This window comes from Xenopus tropicalis, chromosome 8 (genome assembly GCF_000004195.4).
Source record: "Xenopus tropicalis strain Nigerian chromosome 8, UCB_Xtro_10.0, whole genome shotgun sequence".
Taxonomy (NCBI): domain Eukaryota; kingdom Metazoa; phylum Chordata; class Amphibia; order Anura; family Pipidae; genus Xenopus; species Xenopus tropicalis.
The window spans coordinates 80804692-80828728 of NC_030684.2; the positions used below are offsets into that span (position 1 = coordinate 80804692).

A 24037-nucleotide genomic window follows, 5' to 3' on the forward strand; every position below is an offset into this window, starting at 1 on the left:
TCAGAAGTCAGAGCTAGGAGTACAGAAAATATAAACAGGCATACAGCGGCTGCTTTTAATAAAATATCTGTAAAACCACTGAACACTTTATTTCATTATGAAAAAAAAAAAAAAATTATTTTGGGTGAAGGACCAATTTAAAAAAGAAGAAAAGTTTTGGGTTCAGTTACACAATAAACATGTATAGTCATACAATGACATGAGTCAAACCATTCAGATAAAGATAGCATGGAAACACAATTTAGTTATAACAAAGGTAATACCCAGTAACAAAGCAGCCTAAGCTCTGTGCCAGCTTCCTCCTGCTATTGTCACACAGACATCTCTGGCAGGTGTCTCCCATTGCCCATTGTGTTTTTTTTTTGTTTCCTAAGAACTTGCTGCAGGGGTTAGTACCTGCCACCTGCACAAGTATGGAAACATGCCTAGGGCTCTAACTGTGCAAAAGATACCTTGGGATACATAGGGAGCTAGACATATTGGATAGGGGACCCTGCTAGCAAGTGCAGGCAGAATGGTTTCCAAACAGAACTCACAGAGCCTCACAGAGCTTTGCAATGATGAGCAAATATATATGTATATTTTATCTTAATTGAATTGTTGATTAAAAAAAGGGGTTGGTCAAGAAGTTGTCATTACTATGGTCAACTGTAACATACAGATCTGTTTTGTTAAATGCAAATCAAAAACTCAATAAAAACAATTTAAAAAAAAGAGGTTGCGAAAGCATTTGATTATTAGAAATGTTTATATACAGAATGTTATATACAAATTTTCCAATGAATAGCAGGATATATATATATATATATATATATATATATATATATATATATATATATATAGCAGCACAGAAGGCCTCTTTATTCTTGTTATCTTCTTCTTTCTAGTGCAAGTTAGGTGCCTATTTCAAAACATTATCTTGCTTTCTCTGGTTTGGACCAATGTATCTGGCAGGAATATATCTGGGTTTTTCAATTACATCTGTCCCCATATAAGGCTGCAGGACTTCAGGGATAAGTACTGCTCCATCCTAGAGAGAAGAGGTAAAACCAAGAGAAGAAAGGTCAACATGGGAGGAGCAATACAAACAAAATACAGCAAGAAGTAGAGTAAGTTAGTAATAAAACTAAACTGCAGTGATCAAAACACCCCAAAACTGCTACTTTACACAAAACCATCAATAAACTTTAAGGCACCTAAACACTTTTTTTTTTAAATTAAAGAAACTGTAATTGTAAGCAACATTCAAACACATACGAATTACAAATTATATTTATTTGTAAATATAACTGCAGCATCTGTAAAGAAGTATCCAATGTTGAATTCTCATACATTGTTTCAAGAGACAGAACCAGCAGTAAAGAAAGGGAAAGACAAACACTGCTTTCAACTGCAATTACATTTACAAATAACTTACAATACAACTAATGAAAATGTTTAATTAACGAATATTGGGAAGTTGTTTAGAATTATAATTTATTTCTTTGTGTAGTAGACAGCATAGTAGAGTATAGCAAGATAATACAGTCTGATTAGGCCAGGGAGAACAACAGTGATTTTAAGAAGTGTGCGAATGAAGAGATAGACAACACACTTCATTAATTCACACAATGGAATGGCAAGAGAGAATGGCAACAAATTCACACAGTAATGAATAGGACTGGGAAATTTGGAGAGTCCACAGCAAGCCTGTTTTATTGGGTCTTATTACTGCTCTGTTTTTATTAAGAGGGAGAGAGACGGATACAAATAAAAAAAAGAAAGAGAAAAAACGTTTACCTTTCTCTGATTGGACTCAAGAATTGCAATGAGGAGTCGTGGGACAGCACAGGCAGTACCATTGACCTAAAGAGACATGTTAATAGAAATGGTCTTAAAATGCACTATAAATAATATTCAAAGCATGCAACTTGAGACATAATCCAGAAAAGTGCATGTGATTTGTCAGATAAAGACATTTTTCTAATGTTTTGTAAGATATATATATATTGACTTACAGTGTGTGCGTGGCGCAGCTCCCCATCCTGCCTCTGGTACATAATGTTGAGTCTTCGGCTCTGATAATCAGTGCAGTTGGAAGTGCTAGAAATCTGGAGGCAATCCAAAATAAAACTAGATATGTCAAGAATAAAGATAACATATTTAGGGGCCTTTTTATTTTACGGAATAAAAAAAAACAGCAACAAAATTTGCCACTCATCGCTAGGCTTCTCTACTTATTAATAAAACGGCTTAACTTTTTTACGCGTTTAATGCCCCTTACAGTTAATGTGAGGTTCTTCTTCTGCACTGGCAATAGAAAGACACACAGGAACCATTTCTCAGGTGAGGCAGGCCCACCTCTATGACAGCACCTTTTAACTTCAGATAGAGGAAGACAGAACACAGAAGACTGCAGAACCGAAAGCAAAGTTCTAGGGCTATTATTACCCAACACAAACTTGGACACTTTTGATTTATAATGTAAGCTTCAGCAAAAATAGTGCTGCTAATCATAGGCACTTAACATAAAGTGCTGTAACTAGATCTTACTGGGTTCCACATCTCATTCATTTTAGGGTTCTCCCAAAACTTCTGGAAGTTGACCTGCTTTACTAAAATATTTATTAAAACCGCTCATTAATTAGGGCACCACTGGACTTTCTACACTTTTGTGCGCCCTGGAGCAGTTGCTTCCAGTATTGTTACACCCCTGCTGCTCTGGGCCCTATTGCAGTATCAAACAAAAACCAAAAAGGTTCCCTTGCTATATGTATTACACCTATTTACAGTAAATAAACAATGTTCCCTCTAAGTTGTGTGCTTGTGTGAAAACACAACATTTTGCATTTTTTCTGACCAGAGCACAGTTTTTAAAAAAAGAGCATACAAGTTTAATAAATAAAAGAATATGTTTTGCACACATTGTTAAAAAGGCATTAGAGGGAACATTGTAAATAAGCCTTCAAATTTCTCTATTCAATTTTCTATTATCTGACTTGTAGGTACATTTGGGTTCATTAACAAACATTGGGCAAATCTGTAGCTGCAAAGTGAGGATAATACCCGGAAGCACTTACTGCTCGAGCCCAAATGTGCTACTCGTGGACCAACTCCCAGATGGTCCCAACAACAAGAAAATAAAGAAAATTGTAGCGGAGTACCACAAGGATAAAAATAAAAATCAGTCTTTATTCCATCATCTATAAAAGGCACATGTAAATCCAAACGGACCTACGCTTTACGCGTTATGTGGCATCCCGCCACTTCCTCAGAAGCATAATCTGTAGCAATTCATAACAACCAATCAGTGATTGGCAACATTCAGCAAGTTGCAAGAAGGCAGTAGACTTTTTAAAGCAAAAATTTGTTCGGTTGTCATGGGTTACTGCACTAGTGCACATTTGCCCCACAGTATCATTCCAGGTGTAGTTAAATGACATCTGACATCAAAGGGCACATTTACTAAAACATTTTTTTTACTTTAAAAAAATTGAATAAACTAATTTCCATGAATGTCTAACATTTATTTAAAAGTCTGAACTGAAAAAAAGTCAGTGTGGGAAAAAGTAGCATAAAAGTCGCGAAAGTGCGACTTTTTCGCAGTCCCGCCAAAACCTCTACTTTTTCAAATTGTGGCCTAAAGAAACATCAAAAATCCGAAACCTCTAAAGCAGTGCTGTCCAACTTCTGTGGTACCGAGGGCCGGAATTTTTCCGACCTACGTGGTGGAGGGCCGATAATGGAAGCCAGTTTTGACCACTCCCCTTTTTGAAACCGCACCCACTTGAAACCACACCCATGTTATCACATGACCATATCCATATTAATGGTTGTAGTACAGCAAAAACCTGCCATACTCTGCCTGCCCTACCCTGCATGTGTGTGCCATACTCTGCCTGCCCTACCCTGCATGTGTGTGCCATACTCTTCCTTCCCTACCCTGCCTGTGTGCCATACTCTGCCTTCCCTACCCTGCCAGTGTGTGCCATACTCTGCCTTCCCTACCCTGCCTGTGTGTGCCATACTCTGCCTACCCTACCCTGCCTGTGTGTGCCATACTCTGCCTTCCCTACCCTGCCTGCGTGTGCCATACTTTCACTGTGTGTGCCATTCTTGGCTCGTTTGTGCCAAACTTGGCCTGTGTGTGCCATACTCTGCCTTCCATACCCTGCCTGTGTGTGCCATACTCTGCTTGCCCTACACATAGGCAGCATACAGTGACACAATGCTGGCAGTGCTCCTACAGTCTGCACAATAACTATATATTAAAAAACTTTTTAATTGCAGTACCACCTCAGTATATGTTCTTTTTGTAGTATGCAGGGATTATTTGTGGGTTTCTACTGCTCCTGAGGTGTGAACAGGGGAACAATGGGGGTGATTACAGCCTGAGCCTGAGGTGTGAACACTGCAGGGGGTGAACAATGCAGAGATTAAAAGGTGTGAACAACACAGGGGATTACATATTTAAACAATACAGCCTGATTACAGCCTGAATCTGAGGTGAGAACCATGCAGGGGGGGCAGTTAATCTCAGTACTGATACCATTTAAAGCTTACACAAGAGTAAGCCATCAAAGCAGCCAGACAGGTGGGGGGCCACACAGAGGGGGGGTTGCGGGCCGCCAGTTGGACAGCACTGCTCTAAAGTTTCGAAGCAAAAGAAGAATCCTCCTGGGAAGGGACATCTGCCATTAACTTCTACAAATTGTTGGATTCTAAATTTAAGTTGTAGAAACACAGGCTGCTCGGCAGTAATGCCACAGTCCTTATATTGTGGTCTATAGGGCTCATAAGAGCAACAATAGTGAAATAATGTAAATAGGCCCTCTTGTGTTTCACTCAGTTTCTCATTACCTCTCCATATTTTCCACGTCCAGGCATCCAAGCCTCTATGTCATATTTCCTGTAGGCTGGTAGACCAAGTTCCTGTGTGGGCATTTCTAGAACTCTAAAGAAAAAGAGTGTAAGAGATGGTGTAGAGTGAGAGCAAAAATTTTGCATGACAGTAGGAGAAGAAAAGAGAAAAAGCTATGAAATGAGGGAGTATTATAAACTCCTAAGGATACAGTTTACATGCAACATGAAAAAAACATATCATGCAAGAGAAAGCACCATTCAAGTACTGGCACCAAAGATTTTGTATTCACTGTCACATAAGAAATGATGGGGCTGATTCACTAAAGTGTGATAACGATTATCGCATGCTTTTTTGCGTTAAAAAGCATGCGATACATAAGTACCGTTTCATCAAATTTTGCATGTTAAAACGCATATCGCATGCGTTATTTACCTCGCATTGCGTTAATGTAAGGGTTAATCTCTTTAACTCTGTCTGTGCTTCCATGCACTGTTCCTGCAGTCACGGACCGGTCCGATTTAATCTGTGTGTGTATATGTTGGCGAAACATCTGATATTATTTCTGCAGGTGCGCTGATCAGGGAACTTGTACAAACATTCGCAAAAAATAGGAAGCAATAAAATTTTTAACGCATGCTGTTAATAGCGCTCGTTAAAACGCACTTTAGTGAATTGGCCCCGATATCACCAAACACACCTTATGTTCTCACTGATAATATATGACATACAGAGAGCTGATTCTCACTTGAAATGCAGGCCAAGCTCAGAGAAGATCTCTTTTTGCAGACCAAGAAATTCATCCAGCATTTCTTGGCTTTCTATTCCACTTTCATTTGCTGTAACCCCAAACATCTCCACCTGAAGGCATAAGTCACCAAACAAATTTACAGCAGTTGAGACGGGTAAGAAGAGAACACCTAAATAGTAGCAACTGGATCGAGAAAAGTACAACAAAAAGAGCAGGGTGTGTCAGATTGCAAGCTAAAAACAAAAGGAGATAAGACATCCCAGAAAGTAACCCAGAAAGACACTCAAAGTAAAATTAGAGGGTAAAGGTGGCCATACACAGGCCAATAAAAGCTGGTGACGGTTTTCAGCCTATGTATGGGGACATTTCACAGGCCTACCCAACCAATATCTCGATCGGACAGGTTTGAATTTTCCATCTGATCAAGGACAGGATTGGCCCTCAATCCGAGGCCTGCATAGTGGCAATTATGACCTGATCATCAAGGACAAACAATGGGATCAACTCAATATTGCCCACTTCAAGAGCACATTAAAGGGGCAGTTAACTTTTAAGTTATTGTTTATAGTTATTGTTTATAGTTTTAGAATTATTTGCCTACTTTCTCTTACTCTTTGCACTGACCCAAAAAACAGCCAAAAAACGATTGCATTGTGAAACTACAGTTTAATTGTTATTGTTACTTTTTATCATGTATCTTTCTATTCAGATCTTTTCCTATCTATAAATCAGCCTTTTATTCACACCACACCCTGGCTCCTTTGGTAATTAGCTGCTGAATTCCCAAACGGGAAAATTGCTGCACAAAAACTAAAATAATTAAAAACTACAAATAATAAAGAATAAAGGCTTATTGCAAATTGTCTTAGAATATTAATATTACTCTGTACATCATACTAAATGTTAACTCAAAGGTGAACAACGCCTTTAAGGAGACATGGAAATTGAATGTATCTCAGGTGAGATGAGATTAGGAGGAATAAATCTAAATAGTTTTAAAGGAATCAGAAAGCAGACCTGGGTGAAAAACGGAAGGAACCTGCTAGAACAGCTCACACCAAGAAAAGAACAAGATTGACCTTTGTAAAATGATGGACTCTGTAAAGTCCCCATGTCTCACGTCCTGTGTCAGTTTCTGCCCTGTAGCAAGTGCTGCAACAAACTGTCCTAAGGAGATAAAAGCAAAAATAATAGAGAAACAGTATAAAAAAGTATAAACTTCTAACCAATTTAAGACAGGATAGGAGAAAACGGAGTATGAGACAGACTTAAATACATTAAGATTGGGAGACAGTGACATTTTATTTAATGGCCATTAAGAAACATAACCTTGTGACTGTCTAAAAATAAAATAGCATGAAAAAAGGACTTCCATGTAGGTGAAAAATAACAACTGACCGAACTGGGAGATCTTGCAACATTACTGCATGATCCATGAAAAAGCCTACAAGAAAGAGAAGAAACAGATGTAAAACAAGGATACAGCAGACAGTAGACATACACCATGTGTGCCCTGGGTCAGTTCCTCCCTTAAGATGGGGCTTCAAGCTTCTGGCACTATTGTGGGTTCTCTCCTCCTTGATGCTACAAATTTGTGTCACCTGGTGCCAGACAAAGGATGAATGTCTTCTCATCAGACAATGTACATGAAAGCATTTAAAAAAAGCACAAGAAGATGTTATTACAAGGGGATTTTTTTAATATAGTTTGGATATACTCTGGCATTTTGGATACACACACACTCTGTGGCACTGCATTTATGCTCTGCCTACTGCTTCGTACTATAATGGGAGTGAACACAGTCCCAAGTGTGCCAACAATTACCTGCAATTCCAACCTCAGAAGTCCCTGCCAAGTTCAGGTCAGGGTGTTGTAATGGATCCACGCTATAAACCTGTGAGGCATGAGCATCTGCTTGCATACCACAACCTTCCTGGAAGATGAGAAGAAGATGGTAAAGAAAGCCAAAATAAAGTTGCTTTAACATAGGAGATAGTAAACAAACTAGTAACACAATCAATCCATAACTAAGATATATAAGCCCTGAAAAGCCAGTTGAGCAGTTGTTTTACTACTACAGAGACATTTCCCTATGTGCCCACATTAGTTTAGCAACACCTCATAATGTTCTCTCACGAGCAGGGCTCGTTTCACCTCTGATGTGGACAGTAAGCTTCATTGAGATGGCTAGTCAAGGTTTAGGGGAAAAGGAGTATGTGAAAGGTAAGGGGCTACTGTGGACCCCAGTTTTGACACTACCTAGGCAGTGTCAAAACATACTATTTGATGAATGCGAGTGATGAACTAATATCAGTGGATGTAATTATTTTACTGCAACACAGAGCCCATTGCTCTTTGATTTTTCTGTCTTGCTATTTCAGAGACACAGTTCTCTAGATTTGTACAGGGAAAATCCAGAAGGCAGTCAAAAAAAACCCAAAACAACACTATAAGGTAGCACATAATACAGAACGTTTGGGAGAGATTTAACTGGAGGAAGGATAAAAGAAGCAAACTCACAAATACAGCTCCTCTTAGCATATCTGGCACAGACATTGGAATAAATCCCTGTAACAGAGAAACAGAGTGAGAGAAAAACAAGACTTGCACATTTTCAAGGAATACTGACATTTAAATAAAAATGCATACTGATAAAAAAGTGTATAATTATGTTAGTGATGCAAAATAAACAAAAAAATAAGATTCAAGAAAAATAATAATAATTGTGTCTGAATAAGTAATTTGGACATTTTGGAATATATAGACTGAATGCTGTATGCTAAAAGTTTTGTACTTGCTGTTAGACTTCACAATCCAGTTTTCCAACATGATGTGCCATTCTACTAACTCTCCTAGGGGATAATATAATAAAACCTGGGAACCAAGGTCCTGAAATGGGGCCTGTCCCTGGGTAACTGGAACTAATGGGGCCCTTACTGTGGCAATGGGTGTTGTGGTTTCCCCGAAAACCAACTTATGAGGTTCTAAACCAGTCAATTGGGCCCAGAGAAAGTACAGAATCTTATGATGTGACCTTCCTACCCATGTGGTCAAGTGGCCCCAATTGAACTGTTAAATATTACAGGAACATATCTGTAAGGGCTTTTTTATACAATGTTTTATAACATATGGAGACAAACGGGCTGTTACCCCTAGCAACCAATCAGCAATTAGATCCGAATGGTCACCAACAAGTTAGAAAACAAAAGCTGATTGGTTGGTATGGGCAACATCAACAGTGAGGGTTGTCTCCAATTTTAATAAATATACCCCTAATACACAGCTTAAAAATACCTAAAGTGAAGTATGTTAGTGGCAGCAACATGCTTCTAGGGGATTGGGCATCTTCTCAAACAAGTAAATGTATGGTGCATAAAACAGGGAAATACTAGAAGAATTTGGAGGCAAAGTTTTAGCAGGACAATGTTTAAAATGGGACAAAGTGACTCCCAATCAGTGTGCAAAACTGGTACACACTTACTAAAAAAGAAAGCTGTCATTGCTGCAAAAGGTGGTAAAACAAAATGAAAAACTAAATACCACTGCAAACAAAATACTTTTTTTTTTATTCCTTTTAATATTTTCTCTAACATAAACAATGTTTTGAGTATTAGCATTGAAATAAAAACATCAGTACAAAAGAATAGCGTAGAACTTATTATTTAGTAAAATTAGAAAATTGGGTCTGAATACTTTTGCAAGAGAATGTACAGAAATAGCAAATTATAAATATAGTAAATTTATTAGTATCCCTTTAATGGTGTTACAAAAAGTGGCGGTAAAAACAATCAACAGGTTCTAAGCACAGGGACATGACCCTCTCCCAAAATCACCACCACATATTGGGGGAAATAGTTGCAGCCATTTACCACAAGATCATTTATGATCATATATTTGATAGAATACTTGGCAAAAGTTATTTTAGCCTTGTGTCTATATTCCGTCTTAATTGAAGTTAAAGAGATATAACTGAATGTTATATTAGGCCTAGGTAGCACAGTAAGATATTTTCTAGTAGCCGATAACTAAGCTTTTTACAAAGTGTTTTTGAGCTTATAAGATCACTATGGACAAGTAAAATGTATGGCAAGTATTGGGTACTATGATCTACTAGTATACTAATGTATAGCAATATTGACCTGACGCAGTTTGTAAGTATTTTGCCCAATACTAAAAGTAGCATCACTCTAAGACAACAGGCAAATAATGCTGTTCTTCTAAACCATGTCTATACAAAATTCAGATGGTTACCTTCTTCACAAGTTTACTGATAGTAAAGTTCACAAGTGCATGCTGCAATAAAGATCCAGCTCCACGCAGATAGTACGAGCGATGGCCTGACACATGTGAGAGGCGCCTGCAAAGAGGAAAGTACAAGACTGGAGCCAAACTAATACTGAACAAAATAAAGAATTAGTTTGTAACACATCACTACACAGTCCGATTTCCCACACACACTTGTATCATTTACCACCCAGAATGGCAAGCATTTCTTCAAATTGTGTATGAGTGTAGAAATACTATTTCACTCATAAAATCAACAAAGTTGTTAATAACTCCATATAAGCCAAATGTTTGCACTACTTTTTGTACAAATTATGTACATTCACGCAAAAATACATATCTGTGCATCTGGTGGCAAACAGATATAGTTCTCCGGCTTTGCTAGACAGCCTCAGAGAGCAAATGTGCTGTCAGGGGCTCCTGGAACCAGTATTTGATAAATGCAACATTGAGTTGGAACAATTATAATTCCCTAATTGAAAAAAAGTGTCTACTTATTATATGAATTGTATTATAGCAATGGAATAAAATATTTAAGCTATAATATAAAATACAAGTGATGCAAAATAAACAAAAAAGAAGAGAAAAATAATAACTGTGTAAAATAATTTGGACTTTTATGAATATATAGACTCTGAATGTTGTATGCTAAAAGTTTTGTACTTGCATTTAGACTTCACAATCCAGTTTTCCAACATGATGTGCCATTCTACTGACTCAATCTCCAAGGGCAGTGTTGTCCAACTGGCGGCCTGTGGGCAGCAGTGGCCCCCCACCTGTCTGGCTGCTTTGATGGCTTACCTTTGTGTAAGCTTTAAATGGTATCAGTACTGCATGGTCCTCACCTCAGATTCAGGCTGTAATCACCCCGTATTGTTTAAAAATGTAATCCTCTGTGTTTTTCACACCTTTTAATCTCTGCATTGTTCACCCCCTGCAGTGTTCACACAGGCTCAGGCTGTAATCACCCCCATTGTTCACCTGTTCACACCTCAGACTAACTCTCTTGTAGGTAGTGCCTGAACTATGCTGCCTGTGTGTATGGCACAAACAGGTAGGGTAGGCAGAGTATGGCACACACAGGCAGGGTAGGGCAGGCAGAGCATGGCACGCACAGGCAGCTAAGGGCAGGCAGAATATGGTACACACAGGCAGCATAGGGCAGGGAGGGTATGGCACACACAGGCAGGGTAGGGCAGGCAGAGCATGGCACACACAGGCAGCATAGGGCAGGCAGAGTATGGCACAAACAGCCAGGGTAGGGCAGGCAGAGTGCTGCCTGTGTGTGCCATAGTCTGCCTGCCCTATGCTGCTTGTGGGAGGTGAACCTGGCAGGGGTTTGTTGTGGGAGTTTGTTTGCAATTGGAAATAGCCATTAAATGGCCCCTAAGGTGTGTAATTATGTGCTGGGGGTTGCTGTGCTATCCACAGGGGAGGAGGAGGCATATGGATTTTAAGGGTATATCTTAATATGACATCATATAATTCTATTCTTTCACATATGAATGACGGTTGAGGGACCAAGCATTTGGGATTTTGCTGTGCTACCACCATTGTGATAAAATGGGTGTGGTTTGAAGTGGGTGTGGTTTAAAAAGGGGAGTGGTCAAAACTGGCTTCCATTAGCGGCCCTCCACCATGTATGCTAGAGCAATTCCGGCCCTCAGCACCGCAGAAGTTGGACAGCACTGTCCTAGGGGATAATGTAATGAAACCAGAGAACCAAGACCTGTCCCTGGGTAACTGGGACTAATGGGGCCCTTACTGTTGGTTACTAGACCTTGTGCTAAGTTTGTGGCTTTTATTACATTACCCTTTCATTTTAATTAAAAACTGACCACCACACAATCTATTTTCAAAACCATAAAGTTTCCCTCAGCTCATTCTCTTTAACTTCTCTGGTTAATAGCTCTACTGTCCTGTCTTGAACGCCCAATAGTATTCATATATTGTTAACCTTTTATTTACAATTCCAATAGACACACAACCTACTGTATAAAATGGCACTTGTAATGTTTTGCCAAGAAAACTGTAAAGGATTGCTCCATATAGGAAATGGTGAGAAATGTGAGAAAGGGCAAGATTTATGACTAAAATTCCCATACATCTGTATTTTTGAGTGTTATTTACATCACAACTCCCATTAAATATACAATATCAACACCACCATAATATTTCTGGATGTCACTGCCCACTGTTGGCTTACAATTTCCTGTATTTTTCTTATATTTTTTTGGCTAAATTATATAAGTACATATATTGTTTTTTTGTCCCAGAACTCCTGTTTCAATATATTTGGAAGATATGTAAACTACAATAACCATTAATATTTTACCATTAATGCTGTCAAAGGTTACCCTGCTATCAAATTCTGACGTACATGGATATAGTCAACAATCCCATTTAAAAAGGGCCTGGGGCTTCCATTACTAAATGAGAAATGTGCATTATGATCATTTCTTAAAATCACCATTCACAGCTACCAAAAGGAAAACTACTGTTTAGATAAAGGTCATGGTACATCATGTGCAGCCAAGAGTGTATAAACCTTTGTAAAAATCTGTAGAGATGGGTCATAGAAAAGGAAACAATCCCAAACAAGAAAGGAAGACTTCCACAACACAGCTGCCTTTATTATCATGAATAAAGAACACCAGCCTTGCTATAAACTGGTACTATACTACAAAACACAAGTCAGAAGAGACCAAAAAACCCTGTACACACCCAATCAGAAGTTACTTGATTTTGCCATGACAGAAATGATTATACCCCTGATAGTAATACAAAGTAAATATTTGCAGAAAAGTGCAGCCACTGACATCTTAACACCAGAACTCACCTTACTCTGTAAATGGATTACTATCTACCCATTTTATGGATACTAAACATCTTTACTCCTTTACAACTAATATCTAGTACACCACTAAGCAAAATACTTTTTGTACTAAGCAAAACCTATAAAGAAATAATTAGGTTTTGCCTTTCATTTGCTTGAATTGTCATGTTATGTTATTACTATTACAAAATAGGGTAAATGGAAAATCCAGACTGTACTAGGACAGCATACAGACCCAAGAGAAAGTGACTCTTTGACAGAGGTCTGTAGATTTTTTGGGTTAAGGTGCCACTTTGCAGTTAAACAACTGATTAACAGTTACTCTCCTACAGTTGCAGCGTAATACCTAATAAGAATTAGCTCCTAAATATTACCCTTATAGGCCATCAGGCCAGGCCCACCTTTTCCTACTTGGGCTTTACATTAGGGCTAGCTTTACAGTTCTCTATACAGGTATGGGACCTGTTATCCAGAATGCTCGGGACCTGGGGCTTTCCGGATAAGGGATCTTTCCGTAATTTGGATCTCAAGTCTACTAAAAAATAATTTAAACAACTTTTAAACCCAATAGCATTGTTTTGCCTCCAATAAGGATTCATTATATCTTAGTTGGTACAAGGTTCTGTTTTATTATTACAGAGAAAAAGGAAATTATTTTAAAAATTAGAATTATTTGCTAATAATGGAGTCTATGGGAGATGGCCTTTCCGTAATTCAGAACTTTCTGGATAGCGGGTTTCTAGGTAAGGGATCCTATATCAGTACTTCCTTTCTGGGACAACAATAGTTCTGTTCAGCTTTATGAAGAGAAAGAAGGGAACGTTGCACCTGTCTGGATAAATAATAATGCTTTGTGAAAATAACAGGTGCAGCAGGCCACAAATCATTAAATAAACATAGGTGAAAGCACCAAGTAAGGGACCTAAAGAAAAACACACAATAGATTATATATAGCCATACAGAACAATGTTATACCATAATACCCAGTCTAAGTACACAGAACAATATTAAAGGGGGCACTTTAGCAATGTAAGTCATCATGAGCTCAGTGAATAGGGCTTGTGCTAAACATACTTTATGCCTATCTTTTTTAATTTAGAAATGTCAATTATTTCTTGAAAATTAAATTACTTTCACCTTCTATTTTTTTTTATGTACTGAAAAAATGTACATGAAAATCAATTTGAGGCATAATCTGCCCTGTGTGTATAGTGGATGACGTTTTGAGTTAATAGTATAGAGGCACAGGAGGTGTTTGTCATTTTCCAGCCAGTACAAAAATGCTGGGAGAGAAAATGTCACATCTGATGTTAGCCTTAGAACAAAAGTTCCCCATAGCAGTTTCAAATACCATTTATAAAAGGCCAATTTATTACACTGGTACATGGGGAGGTCTTTGTCTAAATTATCTATATGAATTAGGGAACTCAAAGCAAACGAACCATAAAACATGAATTTTAAACCACAGAAAATATTACAGAAAATAACTGCACCAATAAATCTTCCTAGGTTTTTCCTAAAGGAGAGATGGCAGGTGCTCCAGAGCATTTTGGCTCCTTTGGTTCGACAAGAGAGCACCATAGCAGTGAGATCACACCAGCATTTAAAATACTATGTGTGTCTTTAGACAAAAAAGGTTTAAATGCTTTGAATGCTCCAAAATAAATCAATCATCACTGAAAATATAAAACACAAAGACAGACATTTTGTACCTCTGTCTTATAATATCTAAATCTTCTCCAATCTCTAGATGGCCACAAATTTTGAAATCAAACTCTGAAACAGAGAAGATGAGTGAAATTAACAAACATCTATACAGGCTGTTCCTGGGAGCAATAGAAACACGTATTTCTCCTTACCAGGTTTTACTCCAACAACTTCCAGTACCCGAGCTTTGCTCTCATCTCCAACTGGCTGGCAAAATATAAGAAAAGAATCAATGATGACAACAAAAAAGGCAAGGAAAATATCAGATTTTATTTTTTGATACTACACTAAATCTTCTTCCTTGTACCACTACCTAGCTGTTTTTCCTTGTTTTTGATCTCCTTTCCTATTAACTTCTTTTCTTCTGAGTTAAGCCACCTAAGGTGGTCCTTAATGACCATACACTTCCTTTTTCACTTACACACAAAGTCTTGTGTTTGGTGGTGGATATCAGCTAAGTGTGTCTGCAACTGGGCGGATTCAGTGCTTCCAGGCGCAGAATCGTGGGGCCTTACCCCAATGGCTACTATTTGTCATGGCTACAAAACGCCAGGAAATACCCTGCTATAGACAATTCAGAGAATAGGCTAAAACACGCATAGAGACAATTATCAGTAAATTATCAGCACTGTCTATTTTTGTAGCTGAGACAAACAGCTGCTACTATTTGCTCTATGTGTCTTGCCCTTCAGGGTTTGACAAACCAAGGAATCCCCTGGAAATATCTTCTAATCTCCTATATTTTCAGAATCTATTGTTTACCCTGCCCTGTATTATTATCCTGATTAAATAGTTCATACTCACAGTGTTTGGGTGGGTTCTATTCGGCAGTCTTAGGGCTCGAGGATAAAAAGATCCTTCAAGGTTTGACTCTTCCTTATATAGAGTGCTAAGTTCCAAACGGATATCCTTTCCTCGTTTTCTGATTAGAGCATATCTTGGATTCTGAGACAGAAGCACAAATATTGGCATCTTATTATAGTTTAGGTATCAAAGAAGAATACAAAAAAGCACAGCAAAACAAACCCGCATGTATACAAATGTATATCTCTCCAGGTAACCCGCATGTATACACATGTATACCTATCCATGTGGCTAGAGATTTTAAAGAGACACTACGGAGCCCATCATACATTCAAAATGAAATTATCACAACAGCTCAAATCTCTGTAGCATGTAAACCAGGGCTGTGGAGTCGGTAGATAAATTCTCCGACTCCTCAGTTTCTGATACTTCCGACTCCGACTCCGATGTTTTTAATATGCTAATGTATTTTATACATTCATTGAAGGAAGGAGACATACATGTCATTTAACCACAGAAGCCAACACTCTACTGTATTGCCCAATTAAAGCAAAAGCTTTATTCTTATAGCAGAAAAGTAATTAATTATGACTGTTTGTGAATTGGGACATTTAAACTTGCTTTATTTTTTTTTTTATTCCCATTTAAATTTAGTAGGAGTCAGAGTCGGTTCATTTTTTGCTGACTCCGACTCCAGGTACCCCAAATTGCCTCTGACTCCGACTCCACAGCCCTGATGTAAACAGTACTCTACATATCTTCAACTACTTCCCAATTTGATGAATAGCAATAAAGCACTGTATTCCTACTAAACCAGAACTGACAGAATAAAGGTGTACATCATTTATATAGCAAGTCAGTCAGAAGTCACAATCTCACACTTTACAAACAACAGAAACACCAGATGCAGTTAAATAAAAAGGACAGCACAGGTCCACCTATACAACTCACCGTCTGCAAGTTCTGCTTCTCTTCTGAAATCTGTTGGAGAGACAAATGAAACCTTTTCATATGTTTGTAATGTTCTAAACTGCTGTCTCTCAAACTGTAAAGATTAATAGAACGCCCTGCTACTTCCACATACCGTCCATTAATGGTACCAAAATATTGTATTCCCACATACACAAGGGCTCATTTACAATTGCAGGTGCAAAGGGCAATTTTTTACCCATAATCTAATATTTTCCCTTATAATTCCAGCATCATTGCATCCGCCAGGAGTTGTGCTCAGGGCAATTGTGTCCAATGGGTTAAAACATGTAAAATTGGGCCTCTGCTTTGAAAAATTGGACACAATTGTACTTCAGTTTCAGGAAGTCATCTCAGTGTGATTCCATAGGAGCATGTAAGCTGAATCTATTGACTGAAGCTTCAGAATTCTCCAACGTCAATAGGGACACTGCGCACAATTCATCTGACTGATGGATCACATTGGCCCTTGACACCAAAAGGCACAAGTGCATAGAGTGTCTTTCAGATACAAGTACATTTAATGAATATTTGCAGACACTTAAAACTCCAAATTCTCTTCTAATCTGATTTTTCAAAAGTTGAAGCTTGAGTTTTACCATGTCTGATCTGGGAAAAAAGGCTAACTAAGCCTAGTCTTGAGTTAGACTATTGAGGAGACTTTCTTCTCATCTGCATGCAAAACTGCAGTAGTTCTGAGAAGGAACTGTTTTAGAGTTCCACTGCATACTCTATATAGCCTCAACTAGCTTTAGAAGCGTGAGAAGTATATGTTAGGTCACATCCCCTTAAATAATTATGCCCCAAAGTGTGCTGTGAAGATATTTTAGCAAAAGGGTGTTCCATGTACAACAAACCAAATATACTATTCTGCAGCATTGCAGTAAATACATAAGCAAAATAGCATACTACATACTGAACACAAATGGTAATGATTTGAACAAAACATACCACCATATGCTTTACTTCTTTGGCTATTGCAGATTTCTCCTCCTCCAGTGTCTTAATTTCTTGTTTCACTTTTTCTAGACGGTTCCAGATTGCAATCTATCAAGATAACAGAAGCATCATAGAACTAATGTTATTGAACAAAGACTAATTTTAAATGGGCAGATTTTACTCTCAAAATCATATTAAAGTTTCTCCTGCAGGCCAGGGGGTGATAAACTAAATCACCACATTATTACACAAGGCCTTCTGGGTAGTATTCATAGAAAAGGCAAGTGACTACTAACTTATCCAATAATCTCATAGGCAGAAAGGGGTGTTTCATTTGCCTCTCATTAACAATTCTAATTATTGGGAGGTTTGTAATCTGTCTGCATGTTTTCCAGAAGGAATAAATAGGATTCATTTTTTAACCAATGCTTAGATTAACCAGGATATTAGAAGGAACATCCAGAGTTGTACTCCGCAGTAATCTTCAGCACTCTCTTCCCAACACCACAAAGATGAAAAAAAGACAAAATATTCATTATATTATGGTTGTGTCAGGCGATTCTTAGGGCACTGATTAAAGGCCATGTCAACCCCCAAAATAATTTTTTTGCCTAAAAAATGAAAACTTTGCAATTATTATTATTAACATTTATTTATAAAGCGCCAACATATTCTGCAGCGCTGTACAATAAGTGGGTTTCATACAATGGACAGACAGTATAACAAATAAAGCAACCAACAACCGATACAAGATATCATTACATATTTGTAATAGTTTTTCAGTTATTTGTATATATTACTGCTATTAAAAGCAGTGTTTATCTGTCATTTTTATTCTCTTATTACTTACAAGTAACTTTTAAAGCACTAATAATTTGATTTGAATGGACATTGGAAAGTTTCTTAGAATTATGTTTTTTACATTTTTTTGGAGTTAATATATCATTTAAGTAGAAGAAATATGTTGCTGGAGAAACTGCCTTCATACAAATACCATGCTGAACTGCAGCAGGTCTGTAAGGACCTGACATGAAGGACATGAATCAAATCTGCCTGTCACTGTGGATATCAGCCTGAAGGCTCAGTGTGCATTTCAGGGATGATGCCCTCCCTGTGTGTGTATTCACAGGCAAATATCATTACGCCAATGTTTACAGCTGGTTTTTAACAACGACACTAGTAACTTAAAAATACTTAATATCATTTAATAGCCAATAGTCATTTAATAGGCAAGGCTATTTTTATGTTAAGATGTTATGATGCGAGCAGCGCTTGCCAAATTATAAAGAACCCCCGGCGATTTACATCTAATAAATGCAGCATTTTTTTAATTTCATCTACTATATCTTCAGCTTTTTAATAAACCGGAAGCCATCAATTCATCCGCCCTCACCACTTCTTTCAGCTCCCCATGCCGTGACCCCGACTTCCGCTCTAAATACTCCCGCTCGGCAGCCTCCAGGTCACGAGTAAGTGTTTCCATATCAAGCTGGGGCTTCGCACTGTAGCCATCCCGAACGTGATCGTACAACCGGCTCCGGTCTACAGTCCCGCTTGTACAAAATGCCCGTTTCCCTGCATGTCCCCACGATCTTTGCCGGGCAAGGAGTCGCAAGACCAAGCGCATCGCCATCTTAGTGCAGGGAATCAACGAGTGGCCAATCAGAGAAGCGCTTTGGAATATCTGCGTGTAGGAATCTGACAGCGTCTGTGATATGACAGAAAGGGCATTGTAGGAAGAAAGTAGCAGCACCAGAGAAAGAGTAATTAGAGAATCAATATATTTTTTTAAATATTAAGCTAGTGGGCCGAAAGAGACCTGAGTACCAGTCACCTACAAGTGAGGGAGGGTGTGGAATTAAGTAGGCAAAGTAAAAGGCTGGGGAACACAGACCTGTGTAGGAAATACATTCCTATATGACTCTAGTCCAGGGGGCTCAAACTCAATTTACCTGGGGGCCGCAGGAGGCAAAGTCAGGATGAGGCTGGGCCGCATAAGGGATTTCACAAAAAATTGGCTTTCAAGGGATAATGCAAGGCACGGCGGGCGGGAGCTGCTGATTGCGGAAATGACGTTATGCCATCATAACAGTTATTATGGGAAGACGTTCTGTGTGCACAATTAGCTGCTAAGGAGCTAATTGTGCACACAGAACGTCTTCCCATAACGGTTATGATGGCATAACGTCATTTCCGCAATCGGCAGCTCCCGCCCGCCGTGCCTTGCATTATCCCTTGAATCGCAATAAAAATCGCGATCCATTCATTGCTTTTGAGAAGGCGTTGGTGCGGGCCACAAAATACTGTACCGAGGGCCGCAAATGGCCCGCGAGTTTGAGACCCCTGCTCTAGTCATTGTGGCACAGGCAAGAGTGGAATGCAACTTGATGTGTTTCAACTGTGTTTGGCGCTTACCTGTGCCATAAATGAATACAGCCTGATAGGAAATAAAGGCACATTAAAGATCCAGCGCATGAAAATGCAGGTAAAAACACTTGTCTGAAAGAGCCATAAGAAACTTCTGTAAGAGCCATAAGCAAGCAATTTTTTAAAAAAGTTGTCACACACACATAGACCGCTTTAAAATACTGAAGTAAATATGCATTGGAGCAGTCAGGGTAACAGAAAAAAAACATTAATTTTTTGTGGTATTGGTCCTTTACTGTTGAAACTTTTTTTCTTAACTCTGTTTAGTTTCATAACACTGTTTCTCTAAGAACACATATGAGGTATATTTATCATACTGTGTAAAAAATGGAGTAAAATGTTACCAGTGATGTTGCTCATAACAGCCAATCAGATGCTTTGCTTTGGTTTTCTAACTGTTGAAATCTAATTGCTGATTGGTTGCCCTGGGCAACATCACTGGTAAAGCTTCACTCCGCTTTTTTACACAGCATGATATATATATCCCTTAAAACAAGAAATATGTAGCATTTTTCCTGCAAGCCCATGAGAGATACAAAGAGTGGACGGAGAAATAGAAGTGGGGAGATAAGGGAAGGAAAAGCAAGGAAACTGGTAAAGAGATGAGGCAGAATGAACAGAGTGAATAGCTGTGGAAGGACAGTATAAAGAACAAGTGAATTATTTAGTCTTAGATTCAAGTATGTGGTATATATAAATGTGGTATATGTGTGTGTGTATATGATATATATATATATACATACATACAGTGGTGTGAAAAACTATTTGCCCCCTTCCTGATTTCTTATTCTTTTGCATGTTTGTCACACTTAAATGTTTCTGCTCATCAAAAACCGTTAACTATTAGTCAAAGATAACATAATTGAACATAAAATGCAGTTTTTAAATGAAGGTTTACGTTATTAAGGGAGAAAAAAAACTCCAAATCTACATGGCCCTGTGTGAAAAAGTGATTGCCCCCCTTGTTAAAAAATAACAATTGTGGTTTATCACACCTGAGTTCAATTTCTGTAGTCACCCCCAGGCCTGATTACTGCCACACCTGTTTCAATCAAGAAATCACTTAAATAGGAGCTACCTGACACAGAGAAGTAGACCAAAAGCACCTCAAAAGCTAGACATCATGCCAAGATCCAAAGAAATTGAGGAACAAATGAGAACAAAAGTAATTGAGATCTATCAGTCTGGTAAAGGTTATAAAGCCATTTCTAAAGCTTTGGGACTCCAGCGAACCACAGTGAGAGCCATTATCCACAAATGGCAAAAACATGGAACAGTGGTGAACCTTCCCAGGAGTGGCCGGCCGACCAAAATTACCCCAAGAGCGCAGAGACAGCTCATCCGAGAGGCCACAAAAGACCCCAGGACAACATCTAAAGAACTGCAGGCCTCACTTGCCTCAATTAAGGTCAGTGTTCACGACTCCACCATAAGAAAGAGACTGGGCAAAAACGGCCTGCATGGCAGATTTCCAAGGCGCAAACCACTTTTAAGCAAAAAGAACATTAAGGCTCGTCTCAATTTTGCTAAAAAACATCTCAATGATTGCCAAGACTTTTGGGAAAATACCTTGTGGACCGACGAGACAAAAGTTGAACTTTTTGGAAGGTGCGTGTCCCGTTACATCTGGCGTAAAAGTAACACAGCATTTCAGAAAGAGAACATCATACCAACAGTAAAATATGGTGGTGGTAGTGTGATGGTCGGGTTGTTTTGCTGCTTCAGGACCTGGAAGGCTTGCTGTGATAGATGGAACCATGAATTCTACTGTCTACCAAAAAATCCTGAAGGAGAATGTCCGGCCATCTGTTCGTCAACTCAAGCTGAAGCGATCTTGGGTGCTGCAGCAGGACAATGACCCAAAACACACCAGCAAATCCACCTCTGAATGGCTGAAGAAAAACAAAATGAAGACTTTGGAGTGGCCTAGTCAAAGTCCTGACCTGAATCCTATTGAGATGTTGTGGCATGACCTTAAAAAGGCGGTTCATGCTAGAAAACCCTCAAACAAAGCTGAATTACAACAATTCTGCAAAGATGAGTGGGCCAATATTCCTCCAGAGCGCTGTAAAAGACTCGTTGCAAGTTATCGCAAACGCTTGATTGTAGTTATTGCTGCTAAGGGTGGCCCAACCAGTTATTAGGTTCAGGGGGCAATTACTTTTTCACACAGGGCCATGTAGGTTTGGATTTTTTTTCTCCCTAAATAATAAAAACCCTCATTTAAAAACTGCATTTTGTGTTTACTTGTGTTATCTTTGACTAATAGTTAAATGTGTTTGATGATCAGAAACATTTTGTGTGACAAACATGCAAAAGAATAAGAAATCAGGAAGGGGGCAAAAAGTTTTTCACACCACTGTACATACATACATACATACAGCAGTGCTTCCATATTTGTATTGGGCCTGGTGATATTTAGATATTTATGGTTTAAAAATAGGTGGGAAGATGTTAAATATACTTTTGGTAAGTTGGCTGGGCCCCCACATATATGGCCCTCTACATACATTAAATCACAAAGAGTCATTGTTTCAATTATTATGCTACTTAGCATACTTATAAAAAGGAAATTAAATTATTTTACTTTTTTTTTTTTTTTTAGTTTACTAGCTGCATGCTATGGTATACACATGGTGTATTTGAAAGCAAACGCCCATTTGTTGTATGTATTTGTTGTATGTGGCAGTAATAAACATCTATACTGTGTATATGTTCTAAAAGTGACCAAGCAGGAACATTAAAAATAACATGTCTTATTATTAAACCACACACTTTGGCTTTTTCCTAAATAAGCCACTCAGTTTTGGCAGTCATGCTGTATTGAGTTCATGTATTACAGTTTACCAACATTTAAATAATGCACTCATCATTTACTGTAAGCAAAACAACCTCAGAGAGAAAAAACACAAGTATTCTTGCTGTAAAAGGGCAAATAATGCAAAAGTTTTTATGGGGGGAGGAGGGTGAAGTGAAATTCAATATGATCCTAGCTGACACATATTGGCAATAAACTCCTGAAATACATGTTATCTAGCCTTGTAATAAAGCTGAATACAATACTTTGAATGCAGATACCTGTGAATATATTGCGTTATCACTAAGATGTTGGAAGTTGCTTATATTTTGTGCTGTTTTTTTCATTATGGTTTCATTGCATACATATTACATACAGTGCACATTTACATTTGAGGGCACATTTACTAAAATTAGTTTTTTTTTTCTGGCCATGAAAGTTGTATAAACTCAACATGGTATGAATTCGAATTGAACTCGATCATTGCTATATTTATAAAATAATGCTTGAATCGTTTGTACAAAAATTTAGAGTTTACATTCAAAAATCCCAGATTTTTTAAAGCATTATTAAAACTCCAAAAATTTGTTCGTCTCCATCGATCCTCTATATTTTTCCCAAACAGGAATTGCTCCAGCAGCCATTTTGGGAGCATTGGCACTCTTGGAAAACAAGAATGTGTTTAAGTTTTACTTGAAACTGGGTGAAACTTAAAAGAATGATGGGATTAACTTCCTATTTTTTTGAACAATAACGAAAAAAATCAAGTTCTGGTAAAAACCCATTCATAAATCTTGAAATTATCTAGAAGTAAGAAAAAATTCTACTTTATCTCAAAATTGCTTAGTAAATGCGCCCCTAACTGCTTATTAGCCATGTGGCAAGTAGGTTTTATATGAATCTTGTTGATGGGATAGAGTCTGGCAACCCTACAGTATGCTTGTGTTAACATTCCCCTTTAAAAAGTGCATTGTGCAAGGGTATGTTCAAATGAATGCAGCTGTAAAATATGTTTCAATATTCCATCCAGTGGGATGAGCTATTGGCTGTTTTTTTATTAACTTAATTTAGTCTGAACTAAACACAAGTAGGTTTGAAAAACGTGTATAGTTGAGCGATAAGCGCACTTCCAAACTTGTGGCTCCAACCGGCTCTGCTGTTGCTGAGCTACAACTCACATTAACTTGTAAATGATGATTTTGTAACATCAAGTCCTTTTTTTTTATTTGTTCCAAAACAACAAAAAAAGTTGTAGTTATGGAAGCCTAGTTTAATGATGAATTTACAAATAAAGAATTTCACTGACTTTTGTTAAAGGAACAGAAGCACCAAAAAATTAAAAAAAAGTAGTTATAGTATAAAGGTACAACTGGTGCGTTGCCTGTGTAGCCATGGGGTCAGCCATTCAAAAAAGGAAAGGCACAGGTTACGCTTATGTAACCAGTGCCGTTTCTCCTTTTTGTCCTGTGTGAATGGCTGCCCCCATAGCTACACAGCAGCTGATTTATATAAACTATAGTAGTCTTTTTGTAGCAAACACACCAGTTGTACCAGTATAGGGCAACAGTACATTATAATGTAATTACTTTAATACACTTTCATTTTTTGGTGTTACTGTTCCTTTAACATCACAGTTTTAAAGCCTGGAAAAAAGGAAATGTTTCTGCAGAAATTGTTAAGTGA

General features: G+C 38.1%; 1 protein-coding gene across 1 annotated transcript; it reads right to left on the reverse strand.

Moving 5' to 3' along the window:
* Nucleotides 1-354: 354 nt before the first annotated feature.
* Nucleotides 355-18858, reverse strand: sars2 (seryl-tRNA synthetase 2, mitochondrial). The gene is made up of 16 exons (XM_002940354.5): nt 18524-18858; nt 17143-17238; nt 16174-16203; nt 15223-15363; nt 14571-14625; nt 14424-14487; nt 9843-9948; nt 8112-8159; nt 7416-7524; nt 6990-7035; nt 6671-6758; nt 5589-5701; nt 4840-4933; nt 1998-2090; nt 1780-1845; nt 355-1030 (listed from the first exon to the last, which is right to left on the reverse strand). The coding sequence occupies exons 1-16, from the start codon at nt 18761-18763 to the stop codon at nt 902-904; spliced, it is 1518 nt and encodes a 505-aa protein (XP_002940400.1). The 5' UTR covers nt 18764-18858; the 3' UTR covers nt 355-901.
* Nucleotides 18859-24037: the final 5179 nt, after the last annotated feature.

What these genes read in the sequence shown, in the direction of transcription:
- sars2 (XM_002940354.5), bottom strand. Translation starts at nt 18,763, where the DNA reads ATGGCGATGCGCTTGGTCTTGCGACTCCTTGCCCGGCAAAGATCGTGG. An exon ending in TGCTAAGAGGAGCTGTATTT is followed by an intron (nt 7,525 to 8,111) that starts GTGAGTTTGCTT and finishes CTCATCTTCCAG; the next exon opens with GAAGGTTGTGGTATGCAAGC. An exon ending in AGCTGCGCCACGCACACACT is followed by an intron (nt 1,846 to 1,997) that starts GTAAGTCAATAT and finishes ATGTCTCTTTAG; the next exon opens with GTCAATGGTACTGCCTGTGC.